The 23,740-nt window shown below is 42.7% G+C and overlaps 1 protein-coding gene across 1 annotated transcript in view; it reads right to left on the reverse strand.

The window, feature by feature from the left end:
• The window catches only part of DHX35 (DEAH-box helicase 35), a 70,017-nt gene that overhangs the window by 19,567 nt on the left and 26,710 nt on the right, over positions 1 to 23,740 (reverse strand). Inside the window, exons 8-15 of the mRNA XM_019749108.2 lie at positions 22,304 to 22,363; positions 15,537 to 15,649; positions 14,517 to 14,613; positions 13,486 to 13,644; positions 11,069 to 11,279; positions 7,199 to 7,323; positions 3,413 to 3,467; positions 164 to 259 (exon numbers count right to left, since the gene is read on the reverse strand). Of these exons, the coding sequence (XP_019604667.1) occupies positions 164 to 259; positions 3,413 to 3,467; positions 7,199 to 7,323; positions 11,069 to 11,279; positions 13,486 to 13,644; positions 14,517 to 14,613; positions 15,537 to 15,649; positions 22,304 to 22,363 (916 nt within the window). The remainder of the gene's footprint in view (positions 1 to 163; positions 260 to 3,412; positions 3,468 to 7,198; positions 7,324 to 11,068; positions 11,280 to 13,485; positions 13,645 to 14,516; positions 14,614 to 15,536; positions 15,650 to 22,303; positions 22,364 to 23,740) is intronic.

Raw genomic sequence — 23,740 nt, forward strand, 5'->3', positions numbered from 1 at the left:
ACTGAATCACAAGTTAGCAACATGCCCCCAACACAGCTTTAGGAAACAGCTCCTTCACTACTCTAATCTCTTGTACCCTCTTCCCCAGGGTGCACAGAATTCAGGGAAATAACTCCTCTAACAGTCAAAATAAAATCAGTGAGAACTGCCAGTCTCCACCCACCTGATTCAAGCAGCATTTTTGCAAACATGGGATTCAAAGGAAACTCTGCAATTCTCATGCCAAGCGGTTCAGTGAGGCGACAGTCTTTGTCCAGACCTGCCATAGAACAACAACAATCAGAAGGCATGTACCATTGTGTTGGAAGATGTACATTGTGTCGAGAGAATAAAAGATGTTACATGCTAAAGAAAAGGGATCCGAAAGATGAGTCATGCACTACGGAACTCAATCTGACACCAGAGCGCCGTTATGTTCAAAGGAGAAAAGATCTCCACTGAGCTCCTGAATACTCAGTTTTATAAACGGGTACGTCCAATGGCTTCCATTCAAGAACTTCATTATAAGGAAACGGACCTGCAGCCTCCTCTTGCTCCCACACTCTCCTCACTCACAGCAACCCCGCTCTGGTCCCACTACGCCCCACAGGCTGCTCCTTCCAAGGGCCCAATGACTAGATAGTGCGAAATAAAAAGGCATTTTGCTGAGGGTCTCCAGCAGCTTCCAGCGACCCCCACTCTCCTGGTTCTCTGCCACCTCTCATGCTGCTCCCACTTTGTCACCTCTGGGGTTTCATCCAGTCTCTCACATACCGTTGACATTCCAGGATGGCGCCCCATGTCCTCTGTTCATCTCTTACTGGGTCAGCAATTACAAGGTCACGACCACGAATCTAAACACTTCCCAGATCTTTCTTTGGTGCCAACACCAGAGCTGTTTATCCAACTGCCTCCTGGGTAGTTTACGGAACTAGGCAGGCTCCTTCTATTCCCCACATCCCTCCTCACCTCTCTACCACTGGCCAATATCCACGAATTGAATTTCCACATAGACTATTGTTTTACTACTGTTTAGACTGTTCTCAAGATGTACTATTAAAACAAAAGCTGCAGAGCTCAGAGCAAGACAGAAAAGGTCATTTCTCTTCTGTTCCCATATAACGATCTCTTTAAAGGTGATAATTCAGCTTGAAACTAAGTTAAGTTGGGTGTTTCCCTCTACCTTTTCCAGCTAATTTAGGGCAGTGAAGAAATAGACAATATTTTAAATGTCATTCTAATTGAAGGAAAATCAATCCAAATGAGAAACGTCTATGCAGTCGTGTTTTCCCATTCTTATTATGGATTATCCCAGGAAATCTTGCTTTCCAGTTCCTATTACATGCTTGAGAACAGGGGATAGAAACCTATTCCAACATACACTCACTCTGGGCTGACTTAATGCAGACCCTCCTAAAGGCTTTTAAATCGCTGAAGATCTTTTAAATCAGTAACTGGCTATTCCTTCACAGGGAAGTATCATAAATATAATGAAGGAAGATGGACTCTTATCTCACCTCATACAAAAAATTAACTCAAAATGGATGATAGACCTACTAAATGTAAGAGCTAAAACTATAAAAACTCTTCAAAGAAAACACAGGAGAAAAATCTTCATGCCTGCGGGTTACCTAATGGTTTCTTAGATATGACACCACAAGTGACAAAAAAATAGGTCAACTGAACTATTCAAAACTTAAAACTTTTGTACTGCAAACAATACCATCAAAAAAGTGAAAAGCCAACCCACAGAATGGAAGAAATATTTACAAATCACAGATCTGAAAAGAAAGTTGTACCCACAATACATCGAGAACTCCAACTTAATAGGAAGACAATACCCCAAAGGTAAAAATGGGCAAAAGATTTAAATAGATATTTCTCCAAAGATATACAAACAGCCAGTAAGAATATGAAAAGGTGCTCAACACCATTAGTCATTAGGAAAACATAAATCAAAACCACGGGATATCGTTTCATATCCACTAGGATGGCTAAAATATAAAAGACAGATAATAACAAGCATTGGTAACTTCTTATTACATAGAGAAATTGGAGCCCTCACACACTGCTGGTGCAAATGTCCACCAAAAACTTGTGCACGAATGTTTATAGCAGCATTATGTATATTAGCCAAAATGAGGAAACAACCCAAATGCCCACCATCCAAAGAATGGAATAAGAATAGTATGTGGTATGTCCATACAATATTACTCGGCAATAAAAAGAAATGAAGTATTAATACATGCTACAACATAGATGAATCTTGAAAACATCATGCTGAATGAAAGAAGCCAATCATGAAATACCACATATTACACGATTCCATAATACGAAATGTCCAGAAGAGACAAATCTATAGAGATAGAAGGTAGACAGTGGTTGCCTGGGGCTGGGAGGGGGAGGGGAGATGGAATGAGGCGTGAGTGTTAATGGATACAGCTTTCTTTCAGGGGTAATGAAAATGTAAATATTCTAAACTTGTGGTGATGGTTCCGCAACCTTGGGAATATACTAAAAACTACCGAATTGTACATTCTAAATGGGTGAGTTACACCTCAATAAAGATGTTAAAAGCAAGAAAAAAAGACTCTCAAAAGACAAAACCTCCACTAAAATTTAATAACAAAATGGGCATTATATTCACTTGGGGCAACATGCACAGAAAAGATCCGTACTTCCTGGAGAGGTGAATTGAGGCGACAATTTTCTGTCTTAAGGTAAATACCACAGAGAGAACACATGTTCCCCCATAACTTGGTGTTTCCTTCCCAGACAATACCACAGGCTGGTGTTCTACCCAATTCTCCACAGGGAACTCCAGGAATGGAATGAAGGAGAGTGAGGGAGAGAACCCTGAGCCACGGGTTTCAGGCTGGGGTGGAAGGACGGAGAAGGCCTGGATGGATGACATCGAAATACTGGTAGGGGACCTTCTGGATGTCTTTAGGAGGATGGCTCTGGTGATGGCTATCCACAGCTTCTGATGTACTGACATGCTTTATAAATCCATTGTCACGACTGGACTTCATATGCTCTTCAACTAGTTATGGCTCCACCTTCTTATTTCCATAAAGCTTAAGTGTCATTAAGAGGATTATACAGAGGGTGCCAAAAAAATGTATAAACACTTTAAGACAGGAAAAAACTGTATTAAAATTGTAATACAATGAATGACGCTAGCGTTCATATGATTAACGCCATCCTTTGAGCGAATGTCATACTACACATTGCTACCGTAATTCAATTCAACTTCGAAAAGTAATATGTAGATAACGTCTCTTAAAATGTGTACATTTTTTGGCACCCCCAGTATATGGGGAGAACCAATCCCATTCCTGAAGATACTACGAGCCCCAAAGTGAATACAACCTAACAAATATTACATATTATAACAGATCAGAGAACACATCATAATAAGAGACAGGCGTACCTCCCAGAGCATAAAGTAACTCCAACGCTTGAACCATCGACTGTGCTGGAGGGGGCTGTGAAAAACATTAAAATACTCCTAGATTAATTTGTTTGCATAACAGACATAAAAGTGTGACTATTTCTTGCTTAAATCCACTCTTCTGAATCGTATGTGCCCCATACTTCCCAACCTCCACGCTTCTATTCACGATGTTAGTGCCCCTTGAAATATCCTTCCTGGTGATGGATGGAAGGAGAACAGATTCTGGGTGGTGAATACACAATGTGATTTATAGATGATGTAATACAGAATTGTATACCTGAAATCTATGTAACTTTACTAACAATTGTCACCCCAATAAACTTTAATTAAAAAAAAAAAGAAAGAAAGAAAGAAATATCCTTCCTCTCCGTCTCAGCACCCTTAGTACTGCTTGGTCTTTAATCTCAGTTTGATTAAACACTTCCCTTTGAAGCTCTCCCTCATACTTCCCTCCATCAGAAGCGATGGGTCCCGACTTTGAACTACCTCCCTGTTTTTCCCAAACTCTCAGCAGACAGCTCTAATTTGTACTGCATATTCCACCTTCTACCGCGCTAGAAGCCCTGTGGTCCTGCAGTACTGGTTGGTGAGTGAGCTTTGTTTTGCATCATTCAGAGACCTGCTCCAGGCCTTGCCTCTAGGGAGGCACTGCCGCACGGGTGAATCTGAATTCCCGAAAAATCACAGAAAATGCTAGGTAAGCTGAGGTTAAGCAAAACTGATATTGTGACCTTCAGTCTAATTCTCTAGATCCTTATGTCCTTTTTTCCTTCTACAAATCTTTACTGAGCATCAAATACGTGCCAAGCATCATAACTATTTTCTGCTAAATTATTTCATTTCTAATAAGCCAGGTAATAAAACTATAGTACTTTTTCAAACTACGCAGCTTTTTCCCTCTAAATGCATTCATATAACAAATGCATTTTGAGTTAGCACACTGTTTTAGTTCAGTTTTACAGGTGAGGAAAGTAAATAACAATAGGTAAAAGACATTTGAACAAGGTCATATAGTTAGTTGGTGGCAAAACCAGCAACTGAACTCAGGTCTCATTGTTTCCAATCTACCCCACCCGCTGATGGCCAAGGACAAAGCTGTACTTTTACAAGTTGTGATGACAGCACGTACACACTTGGAGGGTAGGAGCTAGTCCTGGTTCACTACACAAAGTGTAGTCAACAAGCCATTGTTGACCAAATCATGTAATTGATTCACCAGCCTTTCTTCAGGGCCACTGACATCCTACTTTACAAAGAGGCAAAATACACAGCACCTAACGGGAGGCGCTCAGTCCCTCTGGGGATCTCTTACACTGAGATTACTGGAGACACAACAGGAATCGCAAAGCACTGAACAAAACTAACAAGACCCTCTTTGACTCCTTTCAATCCTTGGCCCTATTTGGAGTCAATCACTAAGTCCCCTAGGAATTCGCTCTCTGAATTTATCATCAATCAAAAAACAAAACAAAATGAAATAAACCCCTCCTACACCCAAATCATATCCAAGGTATTTTTACCTAAACATACGTTTACTACATTTTATTAGCATTTCTCTGTAGCCACATCTGATTTGGGATCATATGCAAACACGGTTTTAAGTTGGAAGGACTGCGTACACGTATGTATATTTTAGCTTGTCTTTTCCTCTGCATGGCTGTCTGTGTTCATTGTTCCCTGGACCCACAGAAACCTCGCAGCGATTCCTTGGGATAGCGGCCGAATATCCTAACAAGGTCAGACTCTGTAAAATAAGTAATTTTCTTACTACTGGGCAATTGAATTGTCTTCAGTTCTTTGCTACTGTAATTAACACTGCTAAATACACAAAATTATATATGTACCTTGTGATTTCCATTGTAAAAAAACACCATTTCAGGGGAAACTAACCAGAAGGGTCTACATGAAGGTGAATTTTTATGTATTTCCCTCATTTTTCACTTGTCCAAAGTTTATGCCTTTCATTATTTATATTTTTAATTTAATATAAAATGATGCTATAAACATCATACATGTATGTTCCTCCCCTCCCCCTCTTCTCCCCTCCTTGCCCCCCCCCCCCTCCTCCATTATTTTTTCAGGAGAAATTTCCCTGAGAAGAAACACCAGGCATTTCTACGACTCATAAAATAATGTGAGGAAGTCCTCCGTGGGGACTGCAACAGAGTATGAAACCACTTCCCCAAGTTAGGTCAGCTTTGGATGTTAACATTTCTGCTTATGTTTGATCATTTAATTAGCGTAAAGTGGTACTTGACAGCAATTTCAATTTGTACTTCTCTCTCTTCTAGAGAAATTGAACATGTTCTGACATTAGTTTACTGTTTCCTTTAGCTTTTCCTTTGGTGGATATTTGATTTATTCTAAACGATGTTTGAAAACTCTTTGTAGTTTGTGAGATGCTGATTCATCATTTTTGCCATTATGTTTTCCTTTAATCTTAGATGTTAGGCTTTTCATAAGCTTTGAATTTGCATCTACTGTTTGTCTATTCTTTATAACTTCTTGTACTATACACCAGTAAACAAAGGATATAGTTTCTCCAGACTTATGGCAAACACAATTGTTTTCTTTGGGAGGGAGATTGATATTTTTCTATTCCTTAATTTGCCTAATTTATCATGAGATATGTGACATTAGGGACCCAAGGATCCAGACCTGCCACACTACTTACCAATGCAGTTTGGACAGAACAAAGAGTTAAAATGCACGTCTTCAAATCACAAAAATTCAAGGAAATATGAATATTTATTAACTAACTGATCTAGTTATGCAGAAGTATTTCATAAAGCACAAGAATAACAGAAGAAGTCACAGAGGCAAAGATAAAAAGATTTTACTATTATGGAAATGTTTAGAACATCTGCACATTGCAAACAAAAAAACAAATAAAAAGGCAAAATACAAATAACTAGAAAAACTATTTGCAAGAAATACTATAGACAAAGGTTAATGTCTTTGATAGTTAAAAGACTCTTGAAAGTCACTAATAAACACTAACTCTAACAGATAAATGGCTTAATGGAGAAGTATAAAGTAGACAACAGTTGTTTTTTTTAAATTACCTTATGAGAAATCAAAATAATAAGGTACAGATAATATTCTTCCTTCCTTTCTCCCTCCCCGCCATCAATCAAATTCACAAAACTCTAACAGAAAACAATATGGCGTGGTAGGGGGCACAATGAGCCATTCATGCACTGCTGGAGTTTACACGTGTAGAGCAATCTGGCCTCGTGTCAAGGACCTACAAAACGCCTATGGCCCTCTGACCCAGTAATTTCACACCTGGAGAGCTGCCTTAGGAAATAATCAGAAACGCAATCAGCCACAAAGACCTTTCCTGCACCTCCTCCAGTGCTCTCTTGGTTCCCCCAGTTGTGACACTCTTTCATGCAGGCCTACACATATGCACTGTCCTGGATCTCTCCACCTCCACTGACCTGGTAAAATCCCACTTGGGTTTCAGGTCTCACCGCACACATGACTAACGGGGGTTGGGGCCCTTCCTTTGTCTCTCCCGGCATTGGCACATGCACTGTAATTACCGATTACTTGTCTCTCTTCCCCAGCAGACAAGAACAGGAATTGTGTCTGCCTGGTCTGGCTGTATTCCCCCATACCCTGCACAGGGCCTGGTGCAAAGAAGACACACAACATACAAGCAAAGTGGAAAAAGAAAGGCGACGTGATCTTGAACAAGGACATTCCCCTGTGAGCCCTCCGGCCTCCCTACGGCCCCAGGCAGAAGGCAGGACTTACCGACATGAAGTGGAACCTGAGGACGTTGTCAATTCCTAGCGCTTTCAGCTGTAGGATGACAGGTGCCAAATTGCTCCGCTGCATCTCAGGAACAGTGGACTCAGGCAGCTTGTCAAAGGTTTCCTCTGAGGACAGGAAATCAGAACCGTGTGGGATCATATGTCACGATCCAGTGCAATCATTATGCCAAAAAGACACATTTCCTTCTCTAACCAGAGGCTCTAGGATTCCAAGATCAGGTGCATGTGACATCATGATATAAAGTTGTTTCATATTTAGCAAAGACCGTTCCATTTAAAAAATACTTTAGCAATTTATGTCTTTATAAACAATATATCTTTATAAAAGTCTGTCCTTTTACTTCAGGATGCTTTTTTTTAACGTGCTTTTTGTCAGCAAAATATTAAATCAATGCAACAAGTATTTGCTGAATCACTTGGTGCCCAGTTGCCATTATCTCCGCTCAGGATGGAGTAAGTCAAAAAGGCAAGGACCGTGCATATAAGCAAAGACCAATTTCAAAATAAACCACCAAATAGTAACCAGAATATAACAAAGGACCAAATCTTATAAAGAGCAAAAATTGTCCAAGTCTAACTTTTAAAATCAATGTGCCAGACACACACATCACACCCAGAATCCGATGTTGCCCCCATCAGATTAGTGAATGCTTACAGGCCCCATCAGGAACAAAGAGCGGCTTCCAACAAGCAAAAGCACCACCAGGTACAGAGGTGCCAAGATGGGAGGGACAGAGACTTTGAGAGGCCTTTTTATAAAAGCTAGACAAAAAGAGGGAGGAAGAAATTCAATCCTGTTTGACATATTCAGAAATCTTGTGGATTATATAGAGAATGCTCCACCCACAAAATCCTGCCACATCAGTCAACACCTTTACACACTCTCCTTAACACAAGGGTGGCCCAAGTGCCATTTACATTGTAACGCTTTAGTTAACCAGAGAAAAAGCGAACAGAAACAAAAGGTGTCGCGAAGAAATAGCGCCATCCCTGAAGAACTTCAAAAACGTCTGAGAAAATAGACAACCAATATTCTGTGGGCTAATTGATACAAACTGCCCAATGCATGGATCAAACTGGAAGGTTCTGGATTAATAGGCCATGTCAGGAAGTTCCCAGCGGGATACCTGCATTTTCCAAGCACCCTGCTGACCAAGGAAGAAGCCAAGTTATCAGGTAGAGGACAACACTGTTGAGAACACGCTGACAGGAAGTAGGTGCTTCCTGAGTTCAATGACACTCAATTAAACTCTACTGAGCGTATGAGGTGCTGGGCCAGGCGCTCCAGGAGCCTTGGGCCCAGGGCTTGAGAAGCTTCGGGGATATGAAGCGGCCTCGGACCAAGCCCAGAAACAGTGATCTCTGAGACCCAGTCCCAATAAGTGGTTCTCCCAAAGGGAAAGGGAGGCTCAGGGAAGGAGGAAGCACAGCTGTTGGAAGAAGGCATCTGAGGTGTCTTCATGAAGAAGTTGCCATTTGAGAGAGGAATTGAAGAATAAGGAGAATGTGTGTGGGGGGCCGAGGAAACAGCTCAAGGAAAAATATCAAAGGAACGAGAGGTGGATGTGGGAGAGCAGAAGGTATATCCGGGAAGTGTAGTTCAGCTGGGTTGCAGCATACAGCAGGGACAGGTGAATAACGGGAGAAGATAAGCTGAGAAAGAGTCATGGAAGGTTCTGAGAAACTCTTAAGGGTTTGAACAGGCGGCAACCTGCTCAGAGCTGCACTCTCAGCAAGTTCATTCAGAAATAGGCTAGCCAAGAAAGCTCAGAGGTTAGATCTAATGCACCCCATTAGTGTCAGATGCGCCTTCCCCAACCCACCTCTACTAACACCGCTCAAACTAAGGAGCTAATGATCTTTTAACCAAATACACCTATCGTCAGTCTGCATTCTACTGCTTGACTTCTTTGGAGCATGAGATGATGCTGGCCGTTTCCTCATTAAAAATAATTTAAGATCCTCAAAAAAGTTCAAATAGAATTATCATCTGACCCCACAATTCCACTCCCAGGGGTATACCTAAAAGAATTAAAAACAGGTATTCAAACAAGCACATATACACACGTGTCTTAGGAGCAACTATTCACAATAGCCAAAAGGTGCAAACAACCATCTACTGGTGAATGGACAGACAAAATGTGGTCTATCCATACGATGGAATATTATTCAGCCATAAAAAAGAGTGAGGCACTGATACAATGTAGGTGAGCCTGGAAGACAGTTAGCATTCATTATGCTAAATGAAGCAGGCAAGACACAAAGGGTCGTATATTGTATGATCCCATATGTACGAAATATCCCAAACACATAAATCCATAGAGACAAAACAAAGATTCGTAGTCTCCAGAGGCTGGGGGCAGGGAGGAATGGGGAGAAACTACTTAATGGATAAAAGGTTTTCCTTTGGAGGGTTGGAAATGTTCTGAAAATAGACAGAGGTGGTGGTTACACAGCATTGTAAATACACTAAACGCTACCAAACTGTTCAATTTAAAATGGTTAATTTTATGTTATGTGAATTTCACTTCAATAATTTTTTTTTTAAATATCTTGAAGCTTTCTCCTCCTCTGAGTTTCAGGATGCCTTTTAGCCCTGGTTCGCCCTCTTTCCACTCCATTCATTCTTTCTTAGCACCTTCAGTAGTGGAAGACCCTGACCCCTCGGGCCCTGGTTCTGCCTTTTCCCTCCCTCCCAGGAACACTCCTTCCCAACTCCAAGTCCTTGTACATTTCAGTCCCTCTGCCTGATGTGCTGACATCTCACCTCCAATGCTGTCCCTTCACCTGGATAACTACAGGGCTGCCAGTAAGATCAGGCCCAAATACTCGATCGTGAAACCTTCCCCAACAGGACAACTCCCCGCTCTCTGCTCCCATGGTTCATTCCGTTATGGTGACCCTATCGCACCATAATATGCCGATCTCTTTGTGGGTCTGCCTCTGCCACCAGGCTGTCAGTGACCACATGTGGCCACAAACCGTGTCTCACCTAGCCCGACATCTCCAAACCCTAGCACCAGGCCTAGCATATAGCAGGTGCTCTGTAAACATTTACTGAAAGAAAGAATAATGTCAAGAACTGAACAAGGGCGATGGTAACAAGCAAGGAAAGAAAACAGAAATGATAAAAACCCCGGATCTGATAAGTGACTACACATGGATACTGGACAGGGAAGGAAAGTTAAAATGATGTGAAAATTAAGTCTGGACAATTGAGAGAAATCTTGGTACCATCCCCCACAAAAGAGAAGTGTGGAGAGAAAGAACAGGTCTGGGCCATCACCGTCTGTCGGTGAGGTGTCTTCCAGCTGGACAGAAGGCTCCTTTACAGTATTTATTTCGCTCCTTTGGAGCCTAGCATGTCACACGGCGCAGAGCAGGAGCTGACCAGCTATTCGCTTTCTATCAGTGAGTCTCAGGATAGATCTTGCCATTTCAGCTCTGCGAAGGTGTTCTGAACCAGAGGTAAAGATGGACAGAGCATTCAGGGATCTCAGAACAAGAACATAGCACATTGAGCTAAAGGAGAGGTAAAAAGGACAGGATGTGAGACACACGTCCCAAGCTCCAGGGTCACGTGGCTGCAGACAGGCGAAGCCCAGTCATGAGGAGAGAGCAAGGATGGCACATAATTCGTAATTCATGGGCAATTGTGGGCCACTGGCGAGCAGTAGCCAAGAAATGTTATTTAGAGTAAGAAGGTGGTGGGGACCAGGTGACAGAGGGCCTTGTGAGGGAGGTCTGGACTTTATGTAAAGTCCTGCTCACTAAGGGTAAATATTTGTAATACTCTCCAATGCCCGGCAGACTGAGAAAGTCAAACACCCTTAAGGAAAGCCCCACTAACCTGTATAAAGGCGGTAACACTTTCCCGAGCGGCTGCGGCCACCACGTCCTGCCCGCTGGTTGGCTGATGCCTGGGACACTGGGACCACCACCAAGCACTCAATGGCTGTCCTGGGATTGTAAGCTCGGAGTTTCACGAAGCCACAGTCGATCACATATACAATCCCGCTGACTGTAATGGAGGTTTCTGCCACATTGGTGGCCACAATCACCTAAGTTCCCCACAGAAAGAAGAGTTAAAATAAACGTTACTTGGTTATTTTCACATTTAATGAACTATTCAAACTCCTAAAAGATTTAAAGATATTTTCCTGACATTGGTGAAGCTATATGAGGCAGTGTGGTACGCTGGAAAGAGCGTGAGTTTTAGGGTCAGGGGGTCCTGGGTTTGAATTCTCCCTAAGCACGTGACTTTGGGCAAGTCAGTGAACCTCCTGAGCATGGTTCCTCACCTACGTAATAATATTTACCCCCCTTTCCAGGGTTGTGGTGGAGATTTAATGTGAAATACACACAAAGTGATTAGAGCCGGCTACTTGGCCGATAGTAAATATTCAACAAATGTCAGTTTTTGCCTTTTACACAACTAACATAAATCACTGCCTGGTACATGGATATTCCTTTATCCACTCATATTCTGGCTGTTTTCTGAGGGTCTGTGCTTCGCCAAGCCCTGTCCAAGGTGCTGGGGATATATGATGAACAAGACAGATAAAAGCCCGGGTCTCCCAAGGTCTGCATTCTTGGGTGTCTGGGTGGAGAAGCAGTGAACATAAACAAATAGATAACTCCAGAGAGTGACAAATGCTAAGAAAGCAAAACAAAGTAATAATGCAATGCTATGTAGTATTTAAGGTGTTTATTATGTATTATAATAATAGGGTGTGCTACTTTGGATCGGATGGCCAGGGAAAGCCTTTCTAAAAGATCATTTTGAGCTGAGACCTGAGTTACAAGAAGCAGCCAACCCTACAGAGACCCAGACAGAAGAAAACGGTTGGAAGAGAGGAGAAGCAGCCAGTGCAGCCAGAGTGCAGAATAAGTACAAGATGAGATTGGAGGGAAGCAGGTACCAGACCACGCATAGTCTCTGGGCCCTCGTGAGATGTGTGCATTTCATTCCAAGTGCACTGGGCGCTGCCCCTGGAGGATTTCAAGTGGCAGGGAATATATATACAGAGAGCACTTAAAACTCTTTTTAAGGCACATGTACATCTATCGTTTTATAAAAATCTTCTTACCATTTTTACATACCAGACAGTTAAGATTTTACGCCATAAAATCATCTATCTGAAAGTCATTATTGCTGTTTTACAACTGAGAAGCGGGTCTTGCGTTTGAGGATCCCATCCCAGTGCAGAGTAACTCAGGCACGGGACCCTGGCCTCCTGGCTGGGTGGCCGTAGTTCACACTTGACTGAGCAAACGCGAGGTGCTCCATCCCCATGGTCAGGAAGCTGCGCCTTGTCTTACAAGGAAGGGGTCTGAATTGGGAGTGGATCCTCAGACCGTCCCTCATCTACCGCATTCTCTGCCACCTGCTGATCAGTAGCTACTCTAAGCCACCGTCAGGCCAGTCTCTGACTTCCTCGTCTAATGGAAGGGACAGCAGAGTCAGGCCCAGGGGGTGGATGAGCGTTAAGCAGACTGGCTGCCTGCTAGCTCCTTCCAATGCTTCCCACCACACCCTTCCCCACCCCAATTTCAAGGCTAAATATTTTCCAGTCGCACCTTGAATTAATTGACTTAAGCATAACTCTACAGACAAGCCGATGCTTCAAGCCAATGGTTTAGGAACGATTTGCAGTAATCGGTCTATTGTTCCTGACTGATCCCAATCCACCAGGATAGCCCTCCAAGCCAAGGTGTTGTTGGATCATGGGGAAATACTAGGCAGGCAGGAAAGAGGCAAAGATGCACCTGCTCTGATCATCACCATCAGAGGGACCCTTCTGTGGGGCAAGTTTAGAAATCTCTGCAACACATTATTTACTGTGTGCACAGAAACATGGATCTAACATTCTTTTTTTTTTTCCCCACAAATTTTATTGGGGAATATTGGGGAACAATGTGTTTCTCCAGAGCCCATCAGCTCCAAGTCGTTGTCCTTCAGTCTAGTTGTGGAGGGCACAGCTCAGCTCCAAGTCCAGTTGCCGTTTTCAATCTTTAGTTGCAGGAGGGGCAGCCCACCATCCCTGTGGGAATCGAACCGGCAACCTTGTTGTTAAGAGCTCGCGCTCTAACCAACTGAGCCATCTGGCCGCCCCGGATCTAACATTCTTAAAGAAACCTCCTATTTAGGAAGTTTCACTTTAATTAAAAAACAAAACAAAACAAAAAAAGCTTCCAGTGCCTAACGAAGAGCACCAACATAAATACAGATGGCTGCAAACACCCTGCTCGCTGGGTTACTCTCACCTTCCGGACACTGCGTGACACCCTTTCAAACACTTTCATTTGCTCAAAGGAAGGCAGCCCTGCGTACATGGGGAGAATCCGGAGGTGCCGCTTCATCCCAGTCCGACCTAGGGCTCGAGCCTGCTCGATCAGCATAGACACGACAGTTTCCACCTCTTCCTAAAAACATCGAACCAGGAATCAAAGAAACCGAGATGAATTTGAAGTGTGTCATTTCATCATATGAAAGAAAATGAAAGTTGGGATCAGGATTTGAACTGTGATCAGATTCATGACTTTCAGCGCAATCACATTTCACTTTGGGGTAGTATTTAATCAAAGTGGTGCTATCTGGTGAAAACGTGCAGCTGTCAGATTAATTACTGAAATCTATACTATCAGCAGTGAGTACAAGAGTTCATGATCCACAAAAACAATGACTATTTTACTCAGCTTTTAGAGAACATGGCAAGCAAAGCGTGGAATACATATGAACAAGTTGTGGCATATAAAATCACAGTGAGCTTTTCCAAGGAAAGATTACTGAATGGTCAAGATTGTTCAACAGTGGAAAAGGTGATAGCTAGAGGGTACTTCTGAACAGTGTGACAACCTCGAGTGAGCACTTGGGCTTGTTCAGCTGTCTTTCCCTTGATGTGCCCACTTACTATCCCAGGATGAGCTGCAAAGGTGTCACTGGGAAAGACGCATGCAGCAGCAACATGCATGCACGAAATGTACCCAACGCAATGCTGAATTGCGGTAAACTTAATAGCCCATTGACTGAAGTGTGTAACATACTTTGGAACCTGCTAATAAGTTTAAAATACATGTAACCCTCTGCCGAGAGAACAGGCAGCAGCTAATGGTCCTTTGACAATGTGGTCAGGAGATGAATGACATCAAACCAAACAATTTTTCATGCAATTAAGTGACCACAAAATACAAAAAACACGAAACAAATGACTAAGCAAAGTAATAGTCCTCTGCATTAATTTTGGTGCTGCCTTTACGTGCCTGTTCATCATAGAGAAAAGGTCCAATGGAATTACCTGGCCAGTAAGAAATGCTAATATGTCTCCGTCTCCCTCTGTCTGGTGAATTTTCATCACGGTTTCCACAGTTGATTTGATATAATCTGGGACAGGACTGCAAAGATGTATGAGACCAAGTCATCACTAGAATATGCACATTCATTATAGATCAATTACCCTGATAATATGGCAGCAACAACTCATGAAAGTTAGTTTGGGCCTGCCCAACACGTCATCAGTATATGACTAAATAAAATAAATATTCACTTTTTCTTTTTTTACATGCAGCACTTAAAAATAATTCATAGTTACATGCCAACTCTGACTTGCTGCTTTATTTGCACAGAAATAAGAACAGTAAGCCCATGCGAACAGATGTGCTATCTTTAGCAAGCAAAGATGCCTGGCCAGTGAAAATAGGGGGCTCTTTCCAGTGCTGAATCCCACGCTCTTTCCATTGTCCTTCCTGACCACTGGCAGCATGTCGGAGGTGGACAGATGGAGCTGGTGAGTGTACTGTCCAACTAGAACAACTCAGCAGTCAGGCACACTCTCTGGATTTATCAGCCACTGTACCCGGCTCCTGGCCTTTGTCTAGTGACTAGGTGCAGGAATTAGGATGACCTCATCCTGTCCAAGGGGACTCCTTCCAAAAATGTCAACCAGGCTTTCTTGCTACGATGTGGAGAGCTGAGAACCAAATGATTCAACAATACTGCCCCCACTAACGGCAATCGCACAAACCCCGGTTCTGAAAACTATCAAGCCATCTTCCCAGCAACCTCGCTACCACTTGGCTCTTTCCCAGAACTACTGACCAGATTCATAGAAACCGCACATGGGCACAAGAGTTTAGACTAAATTCAGCAGTGATCCTGAGCAGGGTTCCAGAACATCCTATCAAGAACAGGAAATACAAAATATGCCCTCCTCACCAGCCTGGCCCATCACCCTTGGGACAGATGCAGTTGCTTCTCATTCCACAATACAGGCCTAGCTTTCTAATCACCATCATTAAAAATGCAAGTGTCATCCAACCTTTGTAGATAAAAGATATCCACTGGGAATGTTCGCCCTTCCACTGTGAGGATCACACATGTATCCATGGTTGGGTCACTGGTTTCATTTTGATTGAAGAAATCCCGAAATTTCTTTAAAAAAAGAATTAATTATTCATTCCTCTCAAAAAAAAAAAGATTCATAGTAACTCATGGACAGAAAGAAAATATAAAACTGGAAGAGCAGGGAGTGGGTAGTAGATATTGGATATGTATAATACAGATTGTAGGTTGCAAAATAGTTATTTAAAATCACATTTTTGTTATTGCAATATTGAGGAATCACATTTCAATGACAGACTCTTTACTACAGTTTGATAAAAATAATAAAAGCTAGATTTCAAAACTGTGTTCACTGATGCATCTGCGTTAACATGTAGCTGTGGTATTACTTATCTTACCCTATCCTATATGTTTTATTGAACCAAAAGTTAGGTCAAAAGATTCAAGTTAAATACAGGCTAAAGCAGGTTGATGTGTAGTTCTAATCTGGAAAGCACAGAGCTGATCACACAAGGTTATCAATTTATACAGGAAACCTGTACTTCTTTGAACAGGTATCGTCCTGGTACCATAGGTAAAGGTATACCGGGGGTGCCAAAAACATGTACACAAGTGGACACTTTGGACAATGTTGCTCAAGCAGTAGTTCACCGTAATCAGAAGTGTCTGGACGCTTTTGGTAACCACTTTGAGCACCTCTTGTAATTGCAGAAGTCAAACGTGACTTGTATTCATCTTTTGTTACCGGTATATATTGAGTATTACAATTTTAGTATAGTTTTCCTTTCTTAAAATGTGTCTACATTTTTTTGGCAGCCCTGGTATATTTACTACAACCTTCCCAGTAGATTTTGGGTCACATCATGCACGGCAAGGACAGTGTCTTCTCCATGTTCATACACCCTACAGGAGTTAGCACAAAGCTCTGGATGAGGCAGGTCTCCATTAGATACTTCGCTGACACTCCCACAGAACCCTGTTCAGAGATCTGGCTCTTGGCAGTTCCTCCCAAATATGTGGCCACGTCTTCTTCAATGGCACTTGGCCACCAGACTGGCAGACTGGGCCTGGCATGAGAGCTCTGGCCAACAATGGGGCAGGGAGATGCCATTCAAGAGCCCCACTTGGAATGTGACCCAAGACACCCAGAGAAGCTGAGCCCGAGAAGAGCTGAGTGTCCAAACTGGTGGGAAAGTGAGGGCTAGATGGGAAGCTGCTGTGCCAGAGGCTGAGGGGGCACAGATATCCCATTAGTTGGTGTGTGTCATTATTTGACTCTGAGTGACCTTCCTGTTTCCCAGCGATATTCCAGTTCCCCAGAGGCCTGGCTGGGCATTAGTTTCTATTCTCCTAAGAGGCCTAACTATGTGATCACAAGTCCTGACTTCTTTGTATCCCCCAGGTATCTGGACTAAACATGCCCATGCCTGCTCCTGGAATCAGGGCGCCCACCCGGTACACTGAGGAACTGCACCAAATACAAAATGAGTGGGCCGTGAGGAGTACCTCTAAAAGGGTCCCTGGATTTAACGACAACGTACTGGGATACTATCGTTAACCTCAAAGCTGTATTTGAGAAGAGTGAGCACAGACATAAAAGTGCCTCATGCCCACAAAAGAACGACACTGTGCTATGAAGAACCACAGGGCACCATTCTCCGCTTTCCTTTCGGGTAAATTCCCTTTGAGGGACTTCGGCCTTCCTGTGTCCTGTGATGTGCAGATCACAGACACACTAGAAGTGATGCACGAACAAGTGAGAAGAAACACCCTTCTAAGTCCAAAAAGAGTGAATAATCTGGGGGGCACAGGTGTGCAAAGAACCAATCATAGCATAAATCGACACAGAATGACTCAAAGACCAGAAAAGAGGTACAAGTTATAATCAGAGAGCATGAAAGGTCACTAATGACTGGCTATTAGGGAAGGCAGCATGGCGGTAGCAGGCTCCCTTGGCTAAGCCTTAACGGGTGACTGCAAAGGAAAAGAGACACCCTTTCCCAGGATGAGAACAGAGTGTAGACCAAGATGGAAAGGGGCCCTGACAGAGGAGAGAGTCCAAGGTCTAGGGCAGGCCAGCCTCATGTCTGAATTAGCCTTCTGGTCTACAAAATGAACAAATTGCTATCTACTCTGCAAAGCCATTCAAATTGTGCGGTTCAAATAGTGTGACAGCAGCTGGCACAGGTCTGACCTAGCAGGAGTGAGCAGTAAGTGACTGTGTTATCACTCTAAAGGGACCCCAATGCCATCCTGCACCAGCACTATTATTAGATGGGCGAGACGAAGGCACTGAGGATGGGCATGATATTATCAGACCCATGCTCTGGATGCCTGACTCGGGCGGCCATTTTGGAGGCAAGCAGACTGATTAAGGAACGTATTATAACAGCTCCGAGGAGAGACAATGAAAAGCGTGAACTTGGGCAGGGGCGGTGTGAAAGCAAAGCATTCCAGAGGTTATGACTGATGGGACCTGGCAATCAGGGAGTGTGAGCACACGCCCATGCACACTGGGGACGATGGAACAGCTTCTTACGCAATCAGGCATTAAAAACTTCCCCAAGCAATGGAAGTCCTGAGTCTGAACGACTGACAACAAGAAAGGGACTGCCATGGAGAAGCCGAGAGTCGCAGGTTTGTAGGCGTCACAGGTCCATGAGTTTCAGTGGTCTGTGACTAGGCAGCAGACCAGTCAAGATGGCCTCAAGCACCAAGCGTCTAGTGAACCTGGGGCCATGGAGGTGGGCAGCCTGGAGGAGGAAGAGCAGCCAGCAAAAGAGCCTGAGGGGAAGTCGTCAAGGAGGCAGGAGAGAGGGGACATGGCAGGGCTCTAGAAGCTGCGGATAAAGGAGGGAGATTTTAGGAAGGGCTTGACAGACAAGCTTTCTGGACCAAAAAGGCACGCAGAACAGGGAGGAAGCTGATGCCTTAACAAGGCGGTTGGAGTGGATGGCTACCCCTTAGCTGCTCAGGAATATGTGTGCGGAAGAGTAAAGATGGGGAGTTACTCTTCCAAGAAATAAAATTCAGCATTAATTAATTGAGAAGGCACAAGATCTTAATCCTTAAGATGTTTCTCTTTTATCTTGATTTGGAAATACAAAATACACAGAAAATTACAGGCTAAAAAGAAGATATCCTATCAACAGTGCATGCATTCTGACGCAGAATGAGGGAACAGGAAGAGTGAAATGGGTTCAACGCACTGGAAAGGGAGAGTCTGAGTCAGGTTTGGAAGAGGTGGGATCACACTGGCACAGACACACAGTAAGAAACATAAAATGACATAAAAGACGAGCATAGCCCATGAAATGGAATGTAAATTGTGTGCACATCTGCTGAGCTGTCTGCCCAGCTCACCACAGCTTCCTTCCATGGTAGCTGCTCCCACCTGACCTACAGGAGTGGGCTTCCAGCAACCACGTCTACACAACATGCCCACCCTGGGCCAACAGGCCTTGGCCCATGCAGATTGGTCCCAAGTGGGTACCTGACCCCAGCTGACCCCAAGGTCCTTCTCCAAGAATCTGGAAAGAGAAATTAGCCTCTCCCCAAGTAACTGGACCTGTGACAAAAAACAGTGGGAGTTGTCAGTAATCCCATTTTCTGCCATGTGGATACAATGGTCAATAAATACTTCATAATTATACCCAGTCATGTTCTTGCTTAATTAGGCTTCCATTAACAAACCAGCTAAATCAATCCAGGCAACTATGTGACCAGCCCTTCATACTCCACTTGCCTCTGCGTCTCAGCCACAGTCACAGGTGTCTTTACCTGCTTCCTGGGTCACCTGGGGCCCTGAGCAAAATCAGAGCAGGTGGTATTATCTACCCTTCTAAGTAGTGGGGCTTGGAATTAGTCTGTCACCCACAGATCCAGCAGCTGGGGGACCAGGAATGAGTTCTGGCACCTGTGGACCTCTCAGTCAGCTGCTACCTAAGCAACGCCCTTCCCCAATCCCGCTCCCACACCCACTCCTGCTCTTCCTCCCTTGCCCTCAGCCCACTCCATTCCTCTTCCTCACTCTCTTACTCTCACACGGGAACTCATGTACCAGGTCCTCCCCTCACACACACACAGACCACACCTTCCCCCTCACAGAGGAGACCCTGGGTGCGGAAGGATGAAGGAAGGAATGGCGCTAGCCCCCCAAAGGCACGGCTGACCACTGCTGAGGTCCTGGCATGCCTTGCTTGCCTCATAGTGTATGCGTGGCATGACGAATTTCCTACATTCTACTTTCCCACTTAAAAAAATTACTTCCAAAAAACCCATCTATATCAACTACAGTAGGCAGATCTGAAAGAAGCCGTTTTTTAAAATCTCTGTGCCACACCAAAAGACAATGAAAGGCAATTATAAGCAATAAATATTATTTAACAATAATTCTAAGACTTGGACATTATAGTTTTCAAACATAATAAAAACTGCTGGGAATGATTTTTTTAAATAAAGAGAAGGGGGTAACAAAGCTAGGAGGTACAATGGACATGCTCTGTGTGACTCAGCCTTGGAGCAGGTAAGAAGGAGAGAAGCTAGGTATGGTCCTCAACATAGCATTCCACTTCCGGTCAAGATGGTGAAGTAGCGTATTTGTCTTTTTGTATATAATTTACTTTAGTTCACTATTTTATGGATTAAACTCTTATTAGGAGCTTACCTATGACACAGTTGGCATATGTCAGATGCTTAATAAATCCATGAATGTTAAAAAAAAAAAATAGCATTCCAGCATGTATCATGGGTGAAGGGCATGAGAATTAATTAAAGCAGGCAACCAAGGATCTTTGACACAAAAGTTATCATGGGTCGACCTAAGACCACAGACTCCTACAGCCTATGAGAAGGTCTAAGAAAGCAGTCTGGGCACACATGAAGATACAGAGCTCTCTTAGCCATGCTGAGTTTTTTCTCCTTCCAAGTTGTTCTGGATCCTGAAGCCACAGGGAGCCCAGGGGCCAGGAGCCAGGCCCCCTTCATGTCGCAGCTGGGCTATAAAACTGGCCTCCTGATTGGTATTTCCACATCTCTCTTGTCTCGTCTGCACAGCACCCAAAGTGATCTTTCCAGACGCCAAATATGACCAAGTCATTGCCATAACCACACACCCTCCCAGGGCACCCAACCAGGTGCCAGAGAGTTTCTCCTCCTTTGGTTGGCCTACAAGGCCTTCTTCCATCATCTGACCCCTACCGAACTTTCCATTTTAATCTCCCATTTTTTCCTATTCAATCAAAATTCATTCAACCCAAAGCACCTACTCTGTGCCAGACACTATTTTTGGTGAAAGGGATAAAATAATGAGGAAGACAAAATCCCACTCTTCATGGAGCTTATTTTTAGTGATGGGTGACACACAATAAGCAAACACTTGGATATGCACATAATGTGAGGTAGCGAAAAGTACTAAACAGAACAAAATCAGCAGAGTAAGAGGATGGACAGCAGCAGGGGCACTATTTTAGACAGAGTGGTCAAGGCCTCAGGAAAGAGAGTATTTGATCAAGATCGGAACGAAATGAGGGTAGAGCATGAGAACGTCTAAGGGAAGTACAGTCTAGAAAGAGGGCCCCCCGAGAGCAGAAGCATGCTTAGGTTTTCCTGAGGAACAGCAAGGGGCCCAGTGAGGCTGGAGTGTAGGGAGCACTGCAGAAAGAGGAAGCCAGGGGCAGATGGCCCCCTGTAGGGCCCTATAGGTAAGGCAGGCTTCCACCTTACAGTGATTCCCAGCTCCTTACACACAGGGTTGCGCACCTCTGTGTTCTCTGCATGTCCCATCCCTGCCCAGCCGGGCAAACTTCTGTGCATCTTTCAAATCCAACTGGGATGTCTGTCTTCTGTGAGAGCTTCTGGACGCCAGCCAGCTAGAGTTAAGAACTCGTTCCTTGGCTACCTCAGCACCTTGAACAACATACTGAACTATAAACACACACACACACACACGTATATATATACATATATACACACACACACATATACATATGTGTGTGTGTATATATATATATACACACATACATATATATGTACGTATATACATATAATATAGAGGGTTCCAAAAAAAATGTATCCTTCCTTTAAAGAAAGGAAAACACTGTATTAAAATTGTAATACTCAACAAATAGTCACGTTTGACTTCTGCAATTACACAAGGTGCTCAAAGAGGTTACCATCAGCATCCAGACACTTCTGATTATGGCGAACTACTGCTACATAGATAACGGCTCTTAAAATGTGTATACATTTTTTTGGTACCCTCTCTAGATCAAGTAGTCAAAATTATTTGTTGTGTTGAACTGCTATTTGAACTAAATTATGAGTTAAGAGAGAAAAATAATATAAATTTAGCCATAAAAATTATAACATGGAAATTATTACACATACAGGGAAAACTTCAATGTAAAAAAACTAAATATAAACACTATAATCTAAATAAATGCCAGAAATATAGCCTCATACTTAAAAAAGTAACAAAAAGTTGTGAGAAGAGAAACACAGTATATACAGAAACAAGACAAGTAGGTATGTAACTATGAACTCAATTAATTACAGGTTAATTTCCACCCACAGGCTGAAAAGGAGTATCCTCTGATCCTATGGAATCTAGGTCATCAGATGTCTCCATAAGGAAGGTGGGCCATTCTGCCAAAGATAAGCTCCTGCTACAAATAACTTCCCATGGATATGCCCAATTATTCCAGTGCTTACAGTGGGCAGGGGGTGAGGGGAAAATGTTCTTACCTCTGCATCCAGAGTGGCTGAAGCCACAATCAATCGAAGATCCCCCCGCTTTTTCTGAATCTAAAAAAGAAGGCATCAGGAAACAATCATAGCAGTGCAATATTTATGGATGAAATCTGATATATGAAATTTATTTCATAATAATTCAGTGTATTCTTTGGATGAGGGAGAGCTTACAGATGAAACAAGACTGACCACAAGTTGATAACTGTTAAAATCATAGGTTAAAAGGGGGTTCATCATGCTATTCTTTCTAATTGTATAAACGTATAAAATTTCCAAAATAAAAAGCTAAAAAACAAATGTTATAGAAAGTATAAAGGAGCTTTAAGACGTGAATTTGAATTTACCGAATTCAAAAGTAAAACCATTTTTTCATGACGTATTACTCTGCCATTAAAAAAAGGAATGAAATCTTACCATTTACAACAACATGGATGGACCTGGAGGATATTATGCTGAGTGAAATAAGTCAGACAGAGAAAGACAAATACCATATGATCTCACTTATATGTGGAATCTAAAGAACAGAATAAATGAACAAACAAAACAGAAATAGACTCATAGATACAGAGAACAAACTGATGGTTGCTAGATGGGAGGGGGCTTGGGGAATAGGTGAGAAAGGTGACGGATTAGGAAGTACAAGTACATGGTCACAGGGGATGTGAAATAGTGTGGGGAATAGCCAATAATGTAAAAACTATGTATGGTGTCAGATGCGCACTAGACTTATTGGGGGGATCACTGCATAAATTATATAAATGCCTAACCACTGCGCTGTATACCTGAAACTAATATAAAATTATATATATAAAATTGTATATACACACACACACACACACACACACACACACACACACACACATATATAGTCACAGGATATAAAATACAGCATAGGGAATACAGTCAATGGTATTATAATAGCTATGTACGGTGTCAGATGGGTAACAGACCTGTTGGGGTTATCACTTTATGAGGGGTATAAATGTCTAATCATTATCCTGAAACTAATAATAATAATAATAATAATAAAGTTTTTTTCCTGACACCTGGGTCTCTGGATAGTCAGAATCTACGTACACATCTATACAGTTAAAGTATAAAAAAGGACTTTAAAAGCAAACAAACAATAAACAATAACACCAAGAAATGTGGGTAAAAGATATTAACAGTCATTCAAAGAAACAGATAATCAACAGGCATAGGAGAAATGATCAAACAAATTACAGCAAAAATATGTAATAGCAATGAGATTATTCTTTCATCTATTATATTGGCAAGGATCTATTTTTCAGTGTTGGCAAAGATTCAGTGAAATAAGCCCTCTAATTATATTGTTCCTAAGAAGGTAATAGAAGCCCTCATAAATATCAAAAAGGCCAAGGAAGAAAATAATACTCCAAATAACAATAGCAGCTAACAAATACTAATTTC

Source organism: Rhinolophus sinicus, linkage group LG13 (genome assembly GCF_036562045.2).
Source record: "Rhinolophus sinicus isolate RSC01 linkage group LG13, ASM3656204v1, whole genome shotgun sequence".
Lineage (NCBI taxonomy): Eukaryota > Metazoa > Chordata > Mammalia > Chiroptera > Rhinolophidae > Rhinolophus > Rhinolophus sinicus.